Below are 19,909 nucleotides of genomic sequence, written 5' to 3'. Positions count from 1 at the left end.
TGAATAACACATGTAGTCTAATTTCTACTACTTCAGGTAACAGGTTATGGAAACCCCTTTCCAATATAAAACACTTCATGGTTGCCATCAGAATGGTTCTCTCTTTTAAGATGAAAATAAAAACAACTAATAAATTCAGCAATACATTGTTGTTGTTCACATAATAGCAGTAGTCACTTGAAAAGCAGTGGTCTGTGCATAAATGAAACATCCAGACCACAAACCTTGGGGTGCATATGGATTATAGTATCTATGCCTGTCCTATACAAAGAAATGCTCCATAAATATTGATTACTCAGTTTACTGAAGATTAGTAAAGGGAGGAAAAAGCCCCTTAATCCTCTTATTGGAAGCAGCTCCTGGAAGGCTTAGTGTATATTTTCCAGAATTTCTATGTACAGTCTCAGTTTTTCCCACAAGTAGGACAGACAGCTATTTAAGAGCCTAAAGTGTGTAGTCTGGGTTTGACTTCATTACTCCCACGCTAATGATGGGGTGGCAGGTGGTGCAGTGTGCAGAGGAGAAGCTTTGGAGCTCAACGATCTGGTACCTAACTCTAGCTCTGCTAGGATGAGAAACTCTTTCCTCCATCTCTCTTATTTTCATTATTATTATTAGGCACAATGTCTCCACTTCAGAATCAAAGGGAATATGTGCCCATGATAACTATTTTACGCCAAGAAGAAACAGCTGTAACAAGAAAATTCAATTTGAGGCATAAAAAACCTTTACAGCTTTAATGAAGAAAAAACGAAACAAAAACAAAGAAAACCCCCCAGCTAATCTGAGACTTAGCAAAACTCATAACCAATTAGAATAGCCATTATTCAAGTATCACCCTCACCAGGGGAAAGTGGTTAGGAGTCCAGATTTAGCAACCTTCTGAACTGTCCATGTACAAAATTAAAAAAAGCATGTGCGGGCTTCCCTGGTGGCGTGGTGGCTGGGGGTCCACCTGCCGATGCAGGGGATGCGGGTTCCTGCCCTGGTCCGGGAGGATCCTACATGCCGCGGAGCAGCTGGGCCCATGGGCCATGGCCGCTGGGCCTGCGAGCACAGAGTCTGTGCTCCACGGCGGGAGGGGCCACGGCAGTGAGAGGCCCGCGTACCACAAAAAAAGAAAGAAAAAAAAGCATGTGCTAGTCTATCAAAAAATTAAACACTATATATATATTTTAAAATGTGGGCCAATATGAACCATCTACCTTGATATTTAAGAAGTGACCTTAGGGCTTCCCTGGTGGCGCAGTGGTTGAGAGTCCGCCTGCCGATGCAGGGGACACGGGTTCATGCCCTGGTCCGGGAAGATCCCACATGCCGCGGAGCGGCTGGGCCTGTGAGCCATGGCCGCTGGGCCTGCACGTCCAGAGCCTATGCTCCGCGACAGGAGAGGCCACGACAGTGAGAGGCCCGCGTACCGGGAAAAAAAAAAAAAAAAAGTGACCTTAACGTCTTAAGATAACCATAAGAAGTGCAATGTAGGGTTATTCTAAGAGACTTTCAGACCATTTTTAGCTATAGCCTTCTCAAACCAAAGCTTTCTACCTTATGAAGGAGCCCAAGATGCAAAAGGGCTAATGTGGGGACTTCCCTGGCAGTCCAGTGGTTAAGACTCTGTGCTTCCACTGTAGGGGGCTCAGGTTCCATCCACGGTCAGGGGACTAAGATGCCGCATGCTGTACAGTGCGGCAAAAACAAATCAAAACAAACCACCCCCAAAAATCTGAATGGCTCTCTTTTTTGGGGGTGAGGGGTGGGGGACTGATAGAAGGCCCAGAGTCCTCCTAATCGTCCTGCCCCAGGCAGGCCCTGGAAGGACCCTCAAAGCACAGTGCAAAAAACCACTGGTAGAGAGGAAAGACTCTGGTCAGGACTCCTGTGTTCAAGTCTTAATTCTGCTTTTTGACAAGGTGCCTTTGACCAATGTGTCATTTTCTAGTTTTAGTTTCATCACCAGTTAGTTGAAAGAGAATTGGTTTAGTTGTCCTTAGAGTTCCTTGCAGCTTAAATCTCTGAATTTCAGCTAATTAATAACAAAGCCGATGAAGACAGTGCAGTGAGATGCTATTTAGTCATGTTCATAGCTTACGTGCAATTTATTTGTGTGGAAGCCCAATGTCATTACCCCTGAAATCTCCCCACTCGTAATTCCAGCAAAGCAATACAACTCCATTTATTAAGTTTGGTGTAACAAGAAGTTGACCCCCACAGATACCTGTCATATTTCTCAGAGAGGCACGAAGGCCTTTGTTTGGAATGAGGGCGTTCTTTAATATCCAAGAGCTCCTCCTAGAAAGAGAAATCATATGATGATTTTGAACAATATTTCTTGGGCCACATATTTTCAACTTATTTTTCTTATCAGTAACTGTCTACCTTAAGCAGTTCATACAGTTCTTATTTATTTACACCCTGACTTATTCCAGAAAGAACCAGAGTCAGCTCAAGGTTCTCAGCAGAAGCTCAAGTAGAATTGGCAAATAACATAAGTGATCAGTTTATTGCTAAAACACACTCTCTCATATACTTCTGTCCAATAATACACCCCACAACACTGAACGCTGATCAAGGCATGGTAGCTTTAGGCTTACATAAAGCCTTCAGCTATTCTGACTGGTCTTAAATGCATTAGATGCCAACTTACAAACGGATAGATTTTTTTTTTAATGTACATGGTCGTTTACCCCTAAATACTTCAGTGCCTGTTTCCTAAAAATGAGCATATTCTTTCACAGCCTTTTTTTGTGGCTCCATGAGAGAATTAAGCCCTATAGAAAATAATTTGAGTGACTATTTTTCCATTCTCCCAAGGATTATACTTGGCCAGTATCACTTTAGATGCACAGGAGAGAAGAGAATCTATTACATACAATGGATGCCTTAGGGCATAAGGGCTCACTTCTGCAGAACCTGGTTGAGAAGCGCTGTCAGTTTTATACAACTAGTTATCAATAACACTTTATCCCTCTGGATTCCAATTTTGTCAAATGACCCAATAATGTCCTTTATATTACCTTTTATTAGAATCTAACACAGGATCCAGTCTAGAACCAGATATTGGTTGTCATGTCTCTTTGGTCTCTAATCTGGAACATTTCTACAACTTCTTTTGTCTTTTATGACATCAGCATTTCTAAAGAATAAAGCCTACTTTTTTTTTTTAAAAAAGAGAACATTATTCATTTTAGGTTTGTCTAATGTGTCTTCATGATTAGATTGAGGGTAAGCATCTCTGGAGCAGAATACTAACCTAAGAGATGTCCACCTCAGAGCATCACCTCTGGATGCCTATGTCACCCATGTGCCCCTCATCAGTGATGTTAACTTGATGTTAACCACCTGATCAAGGTATTCTCCAGTTTTACTCTTTAGTTACTACACTCCCATTTGCAATCAGTATGCAATCTGTGGGGAGACACTTTAAAATCATCCAAATATTCTAGCCTTCATCAAAATTTCCCCATAAATTTAGATCTACTGGTGATTCTGAGCCAAACCAATATTGATTTTTCAACTGTAGGCCTCCCTCCATAATTACCAGTCAGGCACTTGGCATTCCACTGTAAATACAAACCCTCCCTTCTCCCCCTTTTATTTACCTATTTATTATTGACATGGGCTCACAGATTCCCAGCTTTTCCAATCGTCTATAATTTGTTAATGTCCTTAATTATTTTGGTGCTCAAATTGAGAGTCTCTTCAAGCTGGCTCCTGCATCCTTTTGACATGCCCCATCATTTTTTTAAAGCACTTTCTTACTTTCTACCTTATGTTGTACTCATCCTGTCCTAACCCCAGAGTCAGCCATTTCTTGAGAAATCCAAGTTCCTTTAAGTGGGGAATAGTATAATAAATCAAGATTTGGGAACTGGGTATCCTCATTTGCTTCTAGGCCCTCTCAGCAGAACTAGGAAATATGTGCGGTTATATATGCACACGTGTGCACACACACACACACACACCTGCTCATACACATGCATATACACAAAACCACTGCCTCCTTTTTATATAAACATTTTCATAGTAAAGTTAAAAACAGCAATTCCCAGGGCTTCCCTGGTGGTGCAGTGGTTGAGAGTCCGCCTGCCGATGCAGGGGACACGGGTTCGTGCCCCGGTCCGGGAAGATCCCACATGCCGCGAGCGGCTGGCCCCGTGAGCCATGGCTGCTGGGCCTGCGCGTCCGGAGCCTGTGCTCTGCAACGGGAGAGGCCGCAACGGTGAGAGGCCCGCGTACCGCAAAAAAAAAACAACACAGCAATTCCCAAACTCTCAGTACCAGTAAAATGCTACAACTGCCTTGCAAAAAAGCATATACCATTGTGCTGTGGCCTCTCCAACACCCCCGTCACAGGCCTCACAACAGAATGCTTGCTGCTTCTCTGATCACTGCTTCCCACATCTTGCGGTAAATACGGAGGGATAGAGTTACTCTCTCAGCCTACAGGAATCACAGCATATAAGCATGCCATGAAGTTACTCAGTATCTTCAGACACCTGAGGCACCTAAATGTTTTCTCCGTTGGGTGAGAAATAGCAAAATGCCCTAGAACAAGATGACATTTTAGTTTTAAAACCAGAATATCAATTATTTACATTTATTTAGGATTCATTTATGAATTATGTCTTATTAATTGGGTAGATATACCTAGAAAAAGTTGGAAGTCTGAGATAAACAGAATTCTAAATATAAGAAAATGTCTAAAGGCTACTCAAAATTCTGAAAAAACTGTCGAAGTACTGACATACCACCTGCAAATTGCCAGTAGAGACTGGAGTCCAGTGAAATCTGCATGGTGAACACAGCGTCAGAAGGGCAGGGGTGACACAAATTTGGTGGTGAGGGGTGGGGAAGATGGACCAATAGTAGTTATGATGATTGCAGATGCAACAATACAGAAATCCTAAGAACAGTAGGGCTTAAAACATTTTCCAGTAAAAACAGGAAGGACCTTGCAATATAGGAAATACTTATACACTACAGGAAAAAACACTGCAAAGCAATCTTCTGCTATTAGAAGCAACCCAAAGATTATTACATATCCCCTCGCTCCACCACCCTCAAATCCAAATATTAAACTAAGAACCCTAGTATACTATTAAACCAAGGGCAATGTATTTTATACTTAAATATGTATATTCTCAATATACAAAAAGTTTCTAAACAATGAGGCTCTGTTTGAAACTTTTAACTCCAAATGATAATAGGGAGCCCAAGTGATAGGTGTTCTCTGTTACTACTGCAGCTGTTTGCTGAAACGCTAATAATTTTATCTATTTATTTAGGAGTCAACTTGCAAAGATTAAAATTTTAACACAGCCACAAAACATGTAGATGGACCAAAATGTTCTATTTGCGGGGATCAAAAAATATTTGAACAAAGGTAAAAAAAAGCCTTACAAACAAGGGAAATGAGGAGGCTAAGGAGAGATGACAACTAAATGAAATATGGTCTCCTGGATGGAATCCTGGAACAGAAAAAGGACATTGGTTTAAAACTAAGGAAATGTGAATAAAGTATGGACTTTAGTTAATCACAATGTATCAACATTGTTAATTGTAATAACTGTACCATACCAATATAAGATATGTTCCCAGCTTTTCTGTAAATCTGACTGTTCAAAAAAATAAAGTTTACCCCTGTCTCATACTATATACAAAAAGAAACTCAAAATGTATCAAAGACTTAAACATATGAGCTATGACTATAAAACTCTCAGAAGAAGACATAGGTATATACCTTCATGACCTTGGATTAAGCAATGTTATTTAGCTATGACAACAAAAGCCTAAGCAACCAAAGAAAAAAGATAAATTTGACTTCAAATTTAGAAATTTTTTTGCTTCCTATGACACTGTCAAGAAAGTGAAATGACAACCCACGGGACAGAAAAAAATATTTACAAATCACGTATCTGATAAGAGTCTAGAATATAGAGAGAACGCATACAACTCAACAACAAAAAGACAATAACCCAATTTAAAAAACAGGTAAAAGATCAATAGATTTTTCTCCAAAGATACACAAATGGCCAACAAACACATGAAAGATGTTCAACATCATTAGTCATCAGGCAAATGCAAGTCAAAACCACAGCGAGATACCATGTAATGTCTACTAGGATGGCTATTTTTAAAAAAAGGGAAAATAAGTATTAACAATGATGTAGAGAAACTGGAACGCTCTAACATTGCTGATGGGAATGGAAAATGGTGCGGCTGCTGTGGAAAATGGTGGCAGTTCTTCAAAAACTTAAACACAGTTACCACATGATCCAGCAATCCCACTCCTAGTTATAAATCAAAGAAAAATGAAAAATTATGTTCACACAAAAACCTTGTACACAAATGCTCACAGCATTATTCACAACAGCCAAAAAGCTTAAACAACCCATGTGTCCATCAAATGATAAATGGTTAAACAAAATGTGGTAAACCTATACAATTAATATTTAGCAACAAAACAGAATAAAGTACTCATACATGGTACAACATGAACCTTGAAAACACTATGTTAAGTGTAAGAAGTCAGACACAAGAGGCCACATACCGTAGATTCTCTTTATATGAACATTCAAAATGGGTAAATCCATTGAGTCAGAAAGTAGGTTAATGGTTGCCGGGGCCTGGGGGAAGGGGATAAGGGGCGGGGGTGATTGTTAATGGGTACAGTTTGTTTGCCAAGATGAAAATATTCTGGATTAGATAGTAGTGATGGTTGTACAACTTTGTGAATTTACTAAAAACACTAAATGGTAAACTTTAAAAGGGGTGAATTTTATGTATGTGAATTCTATCTCAAAAAAAATTTTTTTAAGTAAACTAAGAGGTATAGTTACCAGAGGTTAATGTTTTGTTTAATTTCTCTTGTTACAGACTTACTGCTCTAATCACAGATTTATAAATGCCAACTACTCTTGGATACAAAAGAGTGGCTCAGGTTGGTAAAAATGTTTTAATTTTCCCTCCCATATTATTCCAGTTTTCTTTGTTGACTTTATACGCTTGGCATATTCTAGGTGTGAATGCTTAATGTACAAACTTGACAGGCCTGTAAGAGCACAAAGTGGAACAGTGAGCGAGTTGCACACAGGCATCAACCACGCCAGCAGCACCGACTGTGCCACGGTATGCCTCTGACCAAATGCAATGTCCAAAACACAGACCACTTGTCTACAGAGGATGAAGAGCAATTTTCTTTATTAAGAGGCTGAGAACTGGGGAAACAAAACAATTCTTGGATTGAATAGCTCCTAGGAATAACTTTAAACATCTAGGTCAAACTACAGGTACTGTTCTTAAGAGCAGGGCTTCTTAAACCAGTTTCACAGCATCAAGGAAACCATACACAAAACACATTTGTGCAATTTCTGCAATGAGTGTTCATCTCCAATGGTTATCCAAAGACCTCCAATGGACCCCACAGAGGTTAAAAAGTAGTGCTTTAAACCAATCACGTTTCTCAAAATGTGGCCCAAGGTCCACCCCAACATTTAGGGAAAAATGAGATCCTCCTCATTGGGTTTAGAGAACTAAACCTGTTACCTTCAGCAATGTCTTAAGTTGCTTAAGATGGTATCCCAGCTTGAGAGGATCCCCCAGTTAAGTGCGGAGGAGAGAAACCATAAGCTAAGTCAACACAGAGTTTGCTCTTTCGTAACTGTCCACAGAACACTTCCTGTGTGCCATGCTTAGTGGCTAGCACAGGCAGATGACTGTGGTCCCTGGTCCCACTGCTCTCCAATCTCTGAAAAGAAGTCTTCTTGAACTTGCCATCTCAAGAGTCCTTAACAGCAACTATTCCTGGAAAGGAATCCCTCTGGGATATTTTCAAAGAAAACCTTCAAGTTTGGCTAAAGGCAAAATACTTCGAAGTGCCCAGTTTGAACTGGGAGTGCGCCTTCCCGATGAGTATTTCAGGAGGGAATGTGAGATTACCCTTTTGTAGAGTCCTGACAATCCACAGAAACTTACATCGTGAACAAGTTCACTAAAATTATCATCTGGACAAGAGAAGAGTTATCAACAGAGACCTTAATTTTTGCATAGGTTACTAAAACCTGACCAGGCAAGAACAAGCTGCTAATTGGCTAAGAGTCCCACACCCAAGGAAGTATAAACACATTTTCTTAGTTTTAGCAGCCTTCCTTAAAGAAAATGTGTCAAGTCTTCCCAAAGAGTCTATTTGGGAATTACTAATATGGACACCCACTTTCAGTGATCAGAATTAAAGTAGAAAGCAAATGATGTGAGTATAAGCCCAAAGCAACAGTGGTTAAAACCTTATACAGTTTCTTTCTGCAGAAATCCCCTGCAGAAGCAGCTATGCATTCTGATGACAATCTATTATAGAGTTTCACACAAGTCACTTATAGAAGGAGATGAAAGGGGAAATGTTCTTTACCTCCGTGAGCTGAATTCAATTCACAAGAGTAAAAAGCCCAACTTTTTATGATTACCGTGGATATTTTTATTTTACTGTTAGTGGTCTGAGCGCCGTAGAAGTGCCCCAGTATCTCACCTATGTGTGCCTGGCTCTTCCTAAAGAAGGCAAGATGTCCCTGGAGCAGCGCTTGGGTTGGGTCCCCCTTTGACCTCCTCTTCTAGTCCCCACCCTCCACATACCCACTAACATTGGGCTTGGCCCATCAGGCTCTCAGATGGTTGCTGACTGACCTGATATTTCAATCTATGAGTCACATGACTTTTCTGAAAGGCTTAGAAAGCTTTTAAAAATAGATCACAATGGGGTAATGGCATTCATAGATGACAGCCAGGGCAATGGAGAACCAATGACACACAGGGTGTCTGAGATACCTTCCACCATCCCCCATTCATGAGGTTTGTTGCTAAAGGGGCACCGTTTAGAACAGTTCTTACAGGCAGGTCAGGATGCAAACTGGATCCTGCAGAGCTGATAAGCAGGACTCAGCACCTGGATTCACCCAAGCCTCTAATGGTGGCTGATTTGATGCAAAGACTTTCTTCTATTGAAAGGATTTATGTGAAGCTAAGAAAATGGGAATAGGGGAAAAAAAAAAAAAAGGAAACCCTGCTTTTTCTGTTGATCTGGCCAACATAATAAAAATAAACCTTGGCTTTTAAATGCGTTTATACAACCGATAAAAGCAATGTAAAACATGAAGTAAGCAGGTAAATAAGTACCAGAAGGAAACTTATGAAAATCATTTTTAGGGTGGTAGCATTACATCTTCATAGTGCTTTGTGGTTTCATATTAAAATGGAGATGGTTACTGTGACATTTAGAAAATAAGCACCTTGATCTAAAGGTGGTATCTAAAGAAGCTATCTTTCAGTATCTCTCCCTACCTTTATTACATCATAAGCAGTTTTCTTTTTTGCGGTACGCGGGCCTCTCACTGTTGTGGCCTCTCCCGTTGCGGAGCACAGGCTCCGGGACGCGCAGGCTCAGCAGCCATGGCTCACGGGCCCAGCCGCTCCGCAGCATGTGGGATCTTCCCGGACCGGGGCACGAACCCGTGTCCCCTGCATCGGCAGGCGGACTCTCAACCACTGCGCCACCAGGGAAGCCCCGATCATAAGCAGTTTTTAACACTTATTGTGTGCCAGCCACTTTTCTAAGCACTTAATATTCATTTTCTCATTTATTCCCCACAAAAATCCTATGGGTTAGATACTATTCTATCTGCATTTTACAGAGGAAAAAAGATGAGAGTCAGAGAAGTTGAGAATATGACTGAAGGCAACACAGGTTAAGTAGGTGGAAGAGTGGGGGATCCCAAACCAGGCAGTGGGGCTCAGTGGCCCCTTATCCTCTCCTCTCCAGTGATTCTCTTGAGAGGACAGGGGAAGGTGCCCAACCCCTCTCAGCAGCTTTGTCACTCAGTGTTGGGTCTGTCCCAGTCCAGTGGGACTGCTGGGACCCTGAACGAACTGCCACCTCCTCAGGCAGGCTTCCCCTAGGCCAGCTCCTCTTACAGCACCCCTTCCTGAACCAAAGATTTAGGAAGGGGTGCTAGAACCACAGATTTCTATGTCAGACGTTCCAATTGTGAAATTACTGGCTCATTATCTAGCTAGAAGTTCCCACCATGAGGAAGGAGGAGAGGATACCCAAGGGGGCAAGGGTCCTTAATCCCAACTTTTCAAGATGACTTAAAATCGGAACAGGTAGGAAAGAGCAGTCAGAAGACAGTATCTATGGTGTTGCCAGCCAGCCCCCTCTAAGAACTTCCAGTCAGGTTTCTGGACAGCTGAAACATTAACATGGTATCATGATTTTTGGTACCACGATTCTGCCTTCCCCCATATAAACAGGCACCCCTATTTTTATACTATCTTATAAGTTTATAGCTAAGTGCCTCACTGAAATGCCACCTGTTAGAGCCTACTATTCAACTCAGTTTATGAGATACCCATGAAGTATAGGTATGAAGTACCCATGAAGATCAAATGAGATCTTTGTATAGCAAAAACTGACCATCGGACTACTGATTTCAACCTAGAATTTAAATCAAAGAGTATTCTCAAAGGCTTGACTTCAAGTCTTGCAACTGATTCTCTCCAAGAAGGCTAGAGGGTTACTCAAATCAGTCCAATTCAGTTGCTTGTTTGTTTTCTTAATGATTTTAAAGCAAAGGGAATTCTCTGGTGCTCCAGTGGCTAGGACTTGGTGCTTTCACTGCTGGGGCCCGGGTTCAATCCCTGGCCAGGGAACTAAGATCCTGCAACTGTGTGGCATGGCCAAAACAAACAAAACAAAACAAAGAAACAAAGACACAAACACGGCTGTACCACTGTGACCAACTGCCCATCAGCCACAAATTAGGGTGGCCTCCTTTAAAGATCCCTACAATGACAAATAAAACGGTGCCAATTTATAACTGGTCAAGGCAATGAAGAGCACACAGGTATAACTCAGATAATCCAACACCTATTTTTCAGCTGGTAGATTTAACATGCATGGTTAACATTGGTCAGCATCAAGCTGAATATTCTGAGTGTCCTCCGCTTTTATTCCGTGTCCAACTGGCAGGTGACAGCATTCAACAAGGAGTCAGTGGCAAGCTACAGGAGCAAAGGGGAAAGCACAAAGTACGTAATACTTTGTGATCTAAGAAAATCAGTCTGTTCGCCTGAAGAAAAAAACATGGATCTGAATAGTGGGACAGGCCAAAGCATTTCTATTTTGTACTTCAAGCAGAAGATGGTATCACTGATAGAAGAGCAGGTACTACATCTCAAGAACTGGTAAACAAGGACCACTGATGAAGGTAAGAAAAAGCTGAATGAGTCCCAAACTTTTTCCACTAATAAGACTCACTACCTCCTGTTTTCTAAACTAATGGTTCTCACACTTGAATCTGAGTCAGAATTCTCTGCATTACTTGTTAGTCAGCCGGTGATGGCTGGCCCTAACCCTTGAGTTTGATTCAATACCTCTGAGATGGGGCCCGAGATTTTGTATTTCTAACAATTTACCAGATGATACTAAATGGTAGTTTTGAGGACCACACTTTGAGAACCACTGTCTAAACCATTTTTAATCCATGACTTTTGATATGAGACCCCAGTCTATAACCTCCCAAAGTCCTTCAACATTCACTTTAGAAAAATTGCACACTTGAATACTACCAAAACATAGCTTTTGATCTTAGGAATCTGGCCTGGCAAAATGGACCTGAGTGGGTTTATAAATTAAGGGCTCAAGACCCTCAGGATAGCAGGTGCATATAATAAAGCTACTCATAACCATCCAAATTAATAATCACTGAGGCTTAGGAGTAGGCCTGAAAATTCCCAATGTGACCCTAACTTGAGTTCCTGAGACATTCATGGAAACACAATGGACACCAACTGAACCCTGGGGAGTAACTATGCACCTGAGTTGCTTGACAACATCAACACCATATTTCAAGTTCTCCACAGAAGACTAAAGCCTTGCTACTCAAAGCATGGTCAGTGGACCAGCAGAATGGGCACCACCTGGGAGCTGGTTAAGAGGCCACATTTTCAAGTCCACCCTTGCCCTAACAATCAGAATTCACACTTTACCAAGGTTCACAGCTGATCCCCAGACACATTAAGGTTTGAGAAGCTAGCTGGACTAAAGGATGTCCTACCACACAGGAAACTCTGGTCTGTTACCTTGAAAAGCACTCGCCAAACATCTGAACTCCTCCACCTTCATAGGGAAAAAACCTCGAATTCTGAACAGACTATTCACGTTATCCCATAAAACAACTGAACACTACTAAGTGGAGAAGGGTCAAAACTTAAGAAACCCTCTCATCTGGCCAGTGTTTTTTTGACCCTGTAGTTAATTACAAATCCCTCAATTACAAAAGTTTTCAGAAAAGACATCACTTACAAAAATCACTGAGGACAGTTTCCTTCTACTGCTTCTAAACTTTCTAGCTTGTGAACCTGAAGTGGCAGAAACATTACTAAATTTTTTTTTATTTATTCCAATAGTTTGATCCCAATATGTAAATAGGGAGTACGATGGTTCAAATATTATTCTAGTTGTGGAACCAAAAGGCATTTATTATAGTGCTCAGAACATAGGACTGTTTCAAACTTCCTTCAAAAGGAAAAAGGCTTAGTTTGCCTCAAATCCCACATAAAATTACCAGAGTGTTGAGAAACATATATATGAAAGCACTACCCTAATACCCTAACACTGCCTAAACATGACCCTAAAATTGCCATTAACTAAGTACTCTTGAATGAAGTGGAAAGTAAAACTATTTCTAACTAAATTGGGGAGAGAAGACCATTGAATGTAAACTTAACTGTCAACCTAAAAATTTCTTTAAGGCACATTTATCTAAGCATGGCAGAATTCTGAGGTTGGATTGTCAAAAATGGGCAATATTGAGCTTCTCAGTCTTTACTGTAGACACATATAAGTTCTACACTAAGAAAGACTAATAATATCTTCCTAAAAATGACTTATGCATAAAGATGCATATACATTAAAGATGAAATATACATACTACCCTCTGATGAGTGTGTGACAGTGATTCAGAAGCCTCTATGCCTGGACTCTACACATAAAGTACCAGTCAGAACTTTTATTCAAAAACTGCTGGGAGACCTGAATTCACATGACCTTATATCAATAAGAGCAGTTTAAATCACTTTCCCTTCATTTAATAAGCTTTTCTCCATTCAGATTTCACCTGTCAACATTTTAGGTAATGAATTTAAGTTGTGAAATACTATACAAGCACTCTCAGGTTTGAGAGAAACTATATTTGGGAAGACCAAATCTGAATGAAGAAGTAAAGTGCTTTCTATCAACTCACATTCTGTCATGCCAAAACAGACTGTATTAATACAGCAATTAACCAAAACTCTTACACCTGAAAACACTCTTTTCCTCAAGTTTTTTTTTAATGCTAAAAATGAACATTACTCCAATAGCATCGGATAGTTTATCAAGTAGTTAAAGAGTAGTAGCATCAGTACACAAACAAAGCCCGAGTTTAAAATACTAACCAATAGTATCCTGGGAAGCCAGGGATGATAACCACGTTAGAATCCTTGATGGGGTTCACACCAGGGAAGTAACAGATATGGGCCCAACTAGGACACAACCCTTCCCGTCAACAGTCCCATGCACATTTTATGTACTCCAGCTCAACACAGTTCAGTGCACTAGGAAAGAATTCACTGCTCCGGTCAACCTCTTCAGAAATGTTCAGTAGCCCACAGGACAGTGAAACAATAGCTTCAATAAATATACAACATTGAGGTGATTCCTCCTCCCCCACTCCCCTGAAAGAGGAGATATCTGGAGGAGTTTTAAATCACCACAAGTTTTTAGCTTGAAGTCTTAACTTTTGTTGAATCCATATGCATTTTACAACAGGAAGTAAAAAAAAAAAGAAAAAGAATTAAAAAATCTGGTTACCCTAGGCAAGCACACCAGAGTATTCCTATGGGGAGTTCGCCTCTCAAGGAAACATCAATACAGAGGACACTGATTTCTGTGAGGCATCCCAGAGCCGAAATCCCTACTCTATGGAATGTAAGTCAATAACACACCAATTACACAGCTGTTACAGAATTTGTCTGCCAACGTATACTGATCCACAAATTCACACAGGGAATATCGAGCCAATATTCCCTTCACCTGAAGGCCACTTAGGGGCAAATTCTAGTTTAAACTCTGGGTATTCACACTGCAGAAAAAAGTTCAAAGCAATGCTTTACTAAATCTAGTTAATATTTAGTTCCCATAGTGAGTCAGAATGAGACTACCACTTTAAATAATACTAATAAAATTCCTACACAATGTTACTAATCTCCTCACCTATAAAGAAACACTATTTCATTAATAACAAAGCCTACTTTTTTTTTTTTTTTTTTTGCGGTACGCGGGCCTCTCACTGCTGTGGCCTCTCCCGCTGCGGAGCACAGGCTCCGGACGCGCAGGCTCAGCGGCCATGGCTCACGGGCCCAGCCACTCCGCGGCACGTGGGATCCTCCCAGACCGGGGCACGAACCCGCGACCCCAGCATCGGCAGGCAGACTCCCAACCACTGCGCCACCAGGGAAGCCCACAAAGCCTACTTTTGTATAGCGATGCGGGGATTTGGAGATCGGTTGCTTCTTCAGGTCAAGGAAGGCATCTCCATTTTCTGTTTCACCCACACTTCTATCCATGGCTCCTTGGTCTACAGTTCTTTGCACCTGGAAGAAATCAGCACAAAGCTGTCACTGAGAACAATAAATTTTCAGAAGTCCTGACTGTTTAAGAAACGGAAATTCATATCTCTTAGACTGACTACCTTTAGAAAACCCTCACCCAACAATTACGCTATAAACCAGAACCCACTTGGAAACAGAAACACTGGTACTTAGATACCTCTTCTATCAAAGAACTAAGCATCACAGGATAAGGTGCAACATGCCCAAATCAGGGTCCACCCTTTAAGCAGTTTTAATACAAAAAGAAACCAACATTAGTCGCCGCCACCCGTGAGGGCCGTTCAGGCAGTAGTGTGGAAGTTTCTCGGAGTGGGGGCAGGTAGGAGACTGGCTGGAGCTGGGGATCCGGGAAGTCGGGCAGTGGTAAAGTGCCTGTCACTTGCCAATGGACGGCGCCAGCTGCCCCTTGTTACCGGAGGCCAAGGACTGGGGACGGGGCCAGAGCGCCCCTCACTAGGCCAGCCGCACCTGTGGACATGTCAGGGGAGCCCCTGGCAAGGAAGGGGCGAGCGCAGGCTTCAGCTCTAAAGCTCAGCTTCCCCTGGCCGAGACCCCAACCCCCGGCCTCTCGCGCAGGCCCCGACCCAGCGGCCTCCTTCGGAGAATGGGCGGGGACAGTACTCACGGAGGGGAGGTGGGCCGGAGGAAGCGGGGAGGCCGAATCCCCTGGCCCAGGCACTCCGAGCTGGAGCCGGTACAGGCCCGCCGCCATCCGGGCCGGCGGCTCGGGCCCCGCCAGCCCGCCCGCTGCCAGCCGGCCGCCCCGCTGGCCTCGCGCCCCTCTCCGGCCCCCGCGCGCGCCCCGGCGCTCGCGCTCACGCCCGCGAACCTGGGCGCAGCGCACCCGCGCCCCTTCTCTTCCCGCGGGCCCAGGCGCGCGGCGCCCCGAATCCCGGCGCCCCCACCGCCACCCAGCCCTTACTCGGTGCCTCGGCCGCCGCTCCCCTGCCCGTCGCCCGCGCCGGTCCGAGGGCTGCTCTGCGCGGCCTTCGCTCTCGCCCCCCCAACCCGCTCGGATTGTCTCCCTTCAGCCGCCGTAACCGCAGCCCAGCCCTCCGCCCCTCCTCCCCAGCCCACTCCCCCTTAATATCTCCCTCCACGCACCCTGGCCTCAGCGCAGCCTTCGCCGACGCGCGCCCGGATGTGAGGTGTCCGCGGCGGTGCCGGCCGGAAAAAGGAAACATCGCGGCGCGCTCCCTGGGCGCCGGCCCCTGCGTACGCACGGCGGCGGGGAGGCGGAGGCCGGGAGGGGATGACGGCAGGGGGAGGAGGCCTGGCCGGGGGCCGCAGAAACCCTCTCAGGTGTGCTCAGGCGGTCGTCGTGGGCAGCCCTGGGGAGGACGCCCAGTTCCCACGTGCGCTTCGGGGCGGGGCCGAGCTTGAAGCCTGTGACCCCCGCCCGGCGGCTCTCCAGGGAGGGTGACCGCGGTCGGGCAGTGGGTCGGCCGCTGCGTTTGCACGGTTCGCGTCGGCGGAGAACCCTGGGGCTTCGGCAGCGGGAATCTTGAGTTAGGCGAACTTGAGGGCTGTGCGCCTTCCGGTTGGGGTTCGAACCTTGGCTCTTTTTTTTTTACTGGTGGTGTAATCTTGGGTAAAGTTCTGACTTCTGAGTTTCGCTTTTATTAAAATGGCCTCTACGTGTATGAGGAATAAGCGAGATTACGCGTTGCTGCATTAATAAGCAAACTTGCCACGGTTGCTTTTGAATGAGCTACGGGCGACTGACAAATTCATTGAAGTGTTCTTTCCCGCCCCATAGCCTGCACGGGAAGAAGTGCAAGTGCGTTTGGGTGAAAGATGAAACTGCGAATGTCAGGCGGTTAGTATGTAGTGCTGAGACCGGCTGACGGCCACGGAGACGCACATATAATTCTCCTCCTCTGTGAACAAATGAGAGTAATTGCCATGCGGGGAGGAAAGGTTTGACGGAGATCACGTGTGAGCCGGTTTCTGACCCGTGGGACAGTGGAATGATACACGGCTGTGGAGGGAAATGTAATTTTTCTCGCCAAAGTATAGCGAAGTCTACGGCCTACTTTCTTTGAGCTTCACTTGTGAAATCAGCCGACTGGGCAGTGATTGCGCACTAAGTGCCCGTTCTTGTGTATTGGCAACGGACAAAACAATTATGAAAACTTTTTATTTTCGTCTGTAATGATGAATAAAATGAGTTTCTCACAACTATCCTCTCTCTGCAAGCCACTGTGGAGAAGTGGAGAAGGCCTATTTTTTTGAAGCTCTTAAATTCTGGCCCTGCCACTCAGTATGAAACCGGAGCCAGTCACTTCACTTTTTTGAACCTGTTTACTCATCTATGAAAGAGAGATAGCAGGGCTTCCCTGGTGACGCAGTGGTTGAGAGTCCGCCTGTCGATGCAGAGGACACGGGTTCGTGCCCCAGTCCGGGAAGATCCCACTTGCCGCGGAGCAGCTGGGCCCGTGAGTCATGGCCGCTGAGCCTGCGCGTCCAGAGCTTGTGCTCCGCAACGGGAGAGGCCACAACAGTGAGGGGCCCGCGTACCGCAAAAAGAGATAGTAGTACCTAATTTTCAGGCTTTAAAGAGATAACATTAAAACCACTGTTCTGGTTATCTTTTGCTGTGTAACAAACTATCCCCAAACTCAATGGCTTAACCCAACATTTATTTTGCACCAAATCTGTAATTTGGGGTGGTCCTAACTAGGACAGCTGGTCTCTGCTCCCTTCAACATCAGCTGGAAGGCTGTGTGCTAGGAACATCTAATGGCTCACTCACATGTTTGGTGGTGGTTGGTGGCTGTCAGCTGGAACCAGTGGAGCTACTGCTGGAACACTTAAACCTGGTCTCTCTGTGACATGAGCTCCCTCATAACATGGTGGCTAGATTCCCAGGCAAGTGTCCAATTAGGAGAGGGCCAGACAGTTGTACAGCCTAGCCTCGAAGTCACTGTCTCTTATGCCACATGCTGTTCCTTAGATAGGCATCGCTAAGGCTGGCCTATATTCAAGGGAAGAGGACTTAGACTACACCTTTATATGGGAAGTGTCACAGAATTTGTGGGCATATTTTTAAATTACCACCAGCCATATATGAAATGTGCTCAAGGCATTGTAGGTATTATCATAAAGGCCTGGCCTGAAGCTCATTTCCTGGGTCTTCTGGTCTATCCTATGGAGGATGTACTCTTCCCCCAGGCTCTTCTTTAATGTCTTGTAGAACCATGTTCTCAACTCACTTCTTACCTCTCAAAGCCTTAATCTGTCCTTATTAAAGGAGAAGACAATTATTACCTAGGAATAAAGGTAATCATTCACTAAGGGAGGGCATCTGTGAACTTCTTTCACCTGTGTCATGTAAAAGCTAGATGCTTGCAAATCCTTGTTTCATTGTTGCTTTTGAATGTTATTCTCTTTGGCAGGAATGATAATTTGTAATTCTAAATGCCCCCTTTTGCAATGAAAATGAATTTTCAAATATCAGTATAGGAACCCCTTTGAGAGAGTAAGAGAAAAAAGATTCTACTTCTTTACTAAATATTTGTAAGATCTTGGTTTAGGTTCAAATTCTTGTTTCAAATATTTGGCATAAAGGGACTCCCAACTTTCAGTCAGTTGGGGAAATTAACAGTCCAAGAACAGCAGAGAAGCAAATAGAAATCAGAAACCTAAAAATTTTGAGAGCAGCCTCAACTCAGACCTCCACTGCTCTCCACATTTCTAAATGAGCTTTTTCTTACTCAGCTTTTCTTTCTCCAAGGGTAATCCCTACTTCCAAGAAAATAGGATTTGAACAGTTTCACAGTTGCGGCATCATGTATTCAACGACTACAAAGAAATTATTAAGAGACTTCTGTAAGACCATAGAGCAAATTATTTGCTGAGCCTAAACCCTTTCTGGCACTTTACATCTTTGATTTTATATATGCAAAGTAGTTAAAAGAGTCTGACATCACCAAGCGCTGCTGCACTAGCTATTGTTATTCTATATTGTTATCTAATCTTACCCAATGGGACTAATTATTTTCATTATAATGCAAATGCCTTTAATTCCTTCCTAAATTAGTCAAAGCTGATGGTGGTAAATGCCCATGACAAAGTATCAGCAAATCATTTAGAAAGCATGCTTACTGATTTTTCATACTGGATTGTCATAATTTATATAAATGTAATTTAATAAAGTACTCATAAGAGTAACATTACAGTCAGTAAATATTAGTTACAGTGTTAATCAGGAGTTTGAAAGTAACTAAATTATTTAAAAACTACTTTGCCACATAACTTCAGATTAAAGTTTGGTTCCCGTGTCCCGCTAAAATGGAACTTCTTTTAAACACTTTTAATTACAAAAATTAACATAGGTAAAAAAAAGAGCAAAAATGCAAATTACCTGTGATTCTAATACCAAGGCACCCAACAAGTTTTTTGTCCTTCATGTTTTTAACGTAAAATCTTTCAGGCATTTAAATGCATAATGCTAGCCTTTGTTTTGCGCTCTCCACCAGAAATATCAAGTGCTTTCAAATGATGCTTTACGAAGCACAGGAGAAAAGGATATAAAAATGCCCTACCTTAATAACTTACAATGAAAAATAATCTGAAAAAGAATAGTGTGTATATATATACATAAAACTGAATCACTTTTCTGTATACCTGAAACTAACAGCATTGTAAATCAACTATTCGTTAATTTAAAAAAAAAATGCCCTACCTACCCATGCCCACTTTTTAAAATTTGGGCCCACTCTGATCATCTTTTAAATTAATGACTATTTACTAACAATGCTTGTTAATTACATTTTAAAAGTAATGGTTAAGAGACGCCATCAACCTGGGATAATCTTAATTCGCCGGTAGCGCAGCCCTCACCCGCGCGGTCAAGATTGACGACCTCCCAGTCTACGAATGCGCGCGCCCCAGGCCCCGGGGACCGGCTTGCGTTCCCCGGAAACCATCGAGAGCCAGAGAGGCTCACGCGGGAGCCGGGAGGTGGGGGAAGGAGGGCCTCGGTCCGCGCCGGCCTCTACACGGGAGCCTCGTCCCTGGTGCTTGCCACGCGAAGCGTAACGCGGGAATCCGCTTCAAGACAGCTCCCACTCCTCGTGTCTAAGAGTAGCAGTGGGAGGCTGAGCTGTAAAAGAAGCGAGTAGGCCACGGGGGCAGAGAGCCCTACGCGGGGCCGCCCTGACAGCACGTCTATCCACGCACCTCGGGGCCAACTCGCATTGCTGGG

The 19,909-nt window shown here is 43.5% G+C and overlaps 1 protein-coding gene across 2 annotated transcripts in view; it reads right to left on the bottom strand.

Annotated features, from left to right (window-relative positions):
- EIF4ENIF1 (eukaryotic translation initiation factor 4E nuclear import factor 1) overlaps positions 1 to 14,655 on the bottom strand; it is a 41,141-nt gene extending 26,486 nt beyond the window's left edge. For both annotated transcript variants that reach the window (XM_065889817.1, XM_065889818.1), the window contains exons 1-2: positions 14,563 to 14,655; positions 2,216 to 2,289 (exon numbers count right to left, since the gene is read on the bottom strand). In XM_065889817.1, the coding sequence (XP_065745889.1) occupies positions 2,216 to 2,289; positions 14,563 to 14,655 (167 nt within the window). The remainder of the gene's footprint in view (positions 1 to 2,215; positions 2,290 to 14,562) is intronic.
- Between the last annotated feature and the right edge of the window lie 5,254 nt (positions 14,656 to 19,909).

The sequence above is a fragment of the Phocoena phocoena genome, chromosome 13 (assembly GCF_963924675.1).
Source record: "Phocoena phocoena chromosome 13, mPhoPho1.1, whole genome shotgun sequence".
Classification (NCBI taxonomy): domain Eukaryota; kingdom Metazoa; phylum Chordata; class Mammalia; order Artiodactyla; family Phocoenidae; genus Phocoena; species Phocoena phocoena.
Note: the sequence above shows the minus strand (reverse complement) of the source record. Positions and strands in the feature narration are given on the sequence as shown.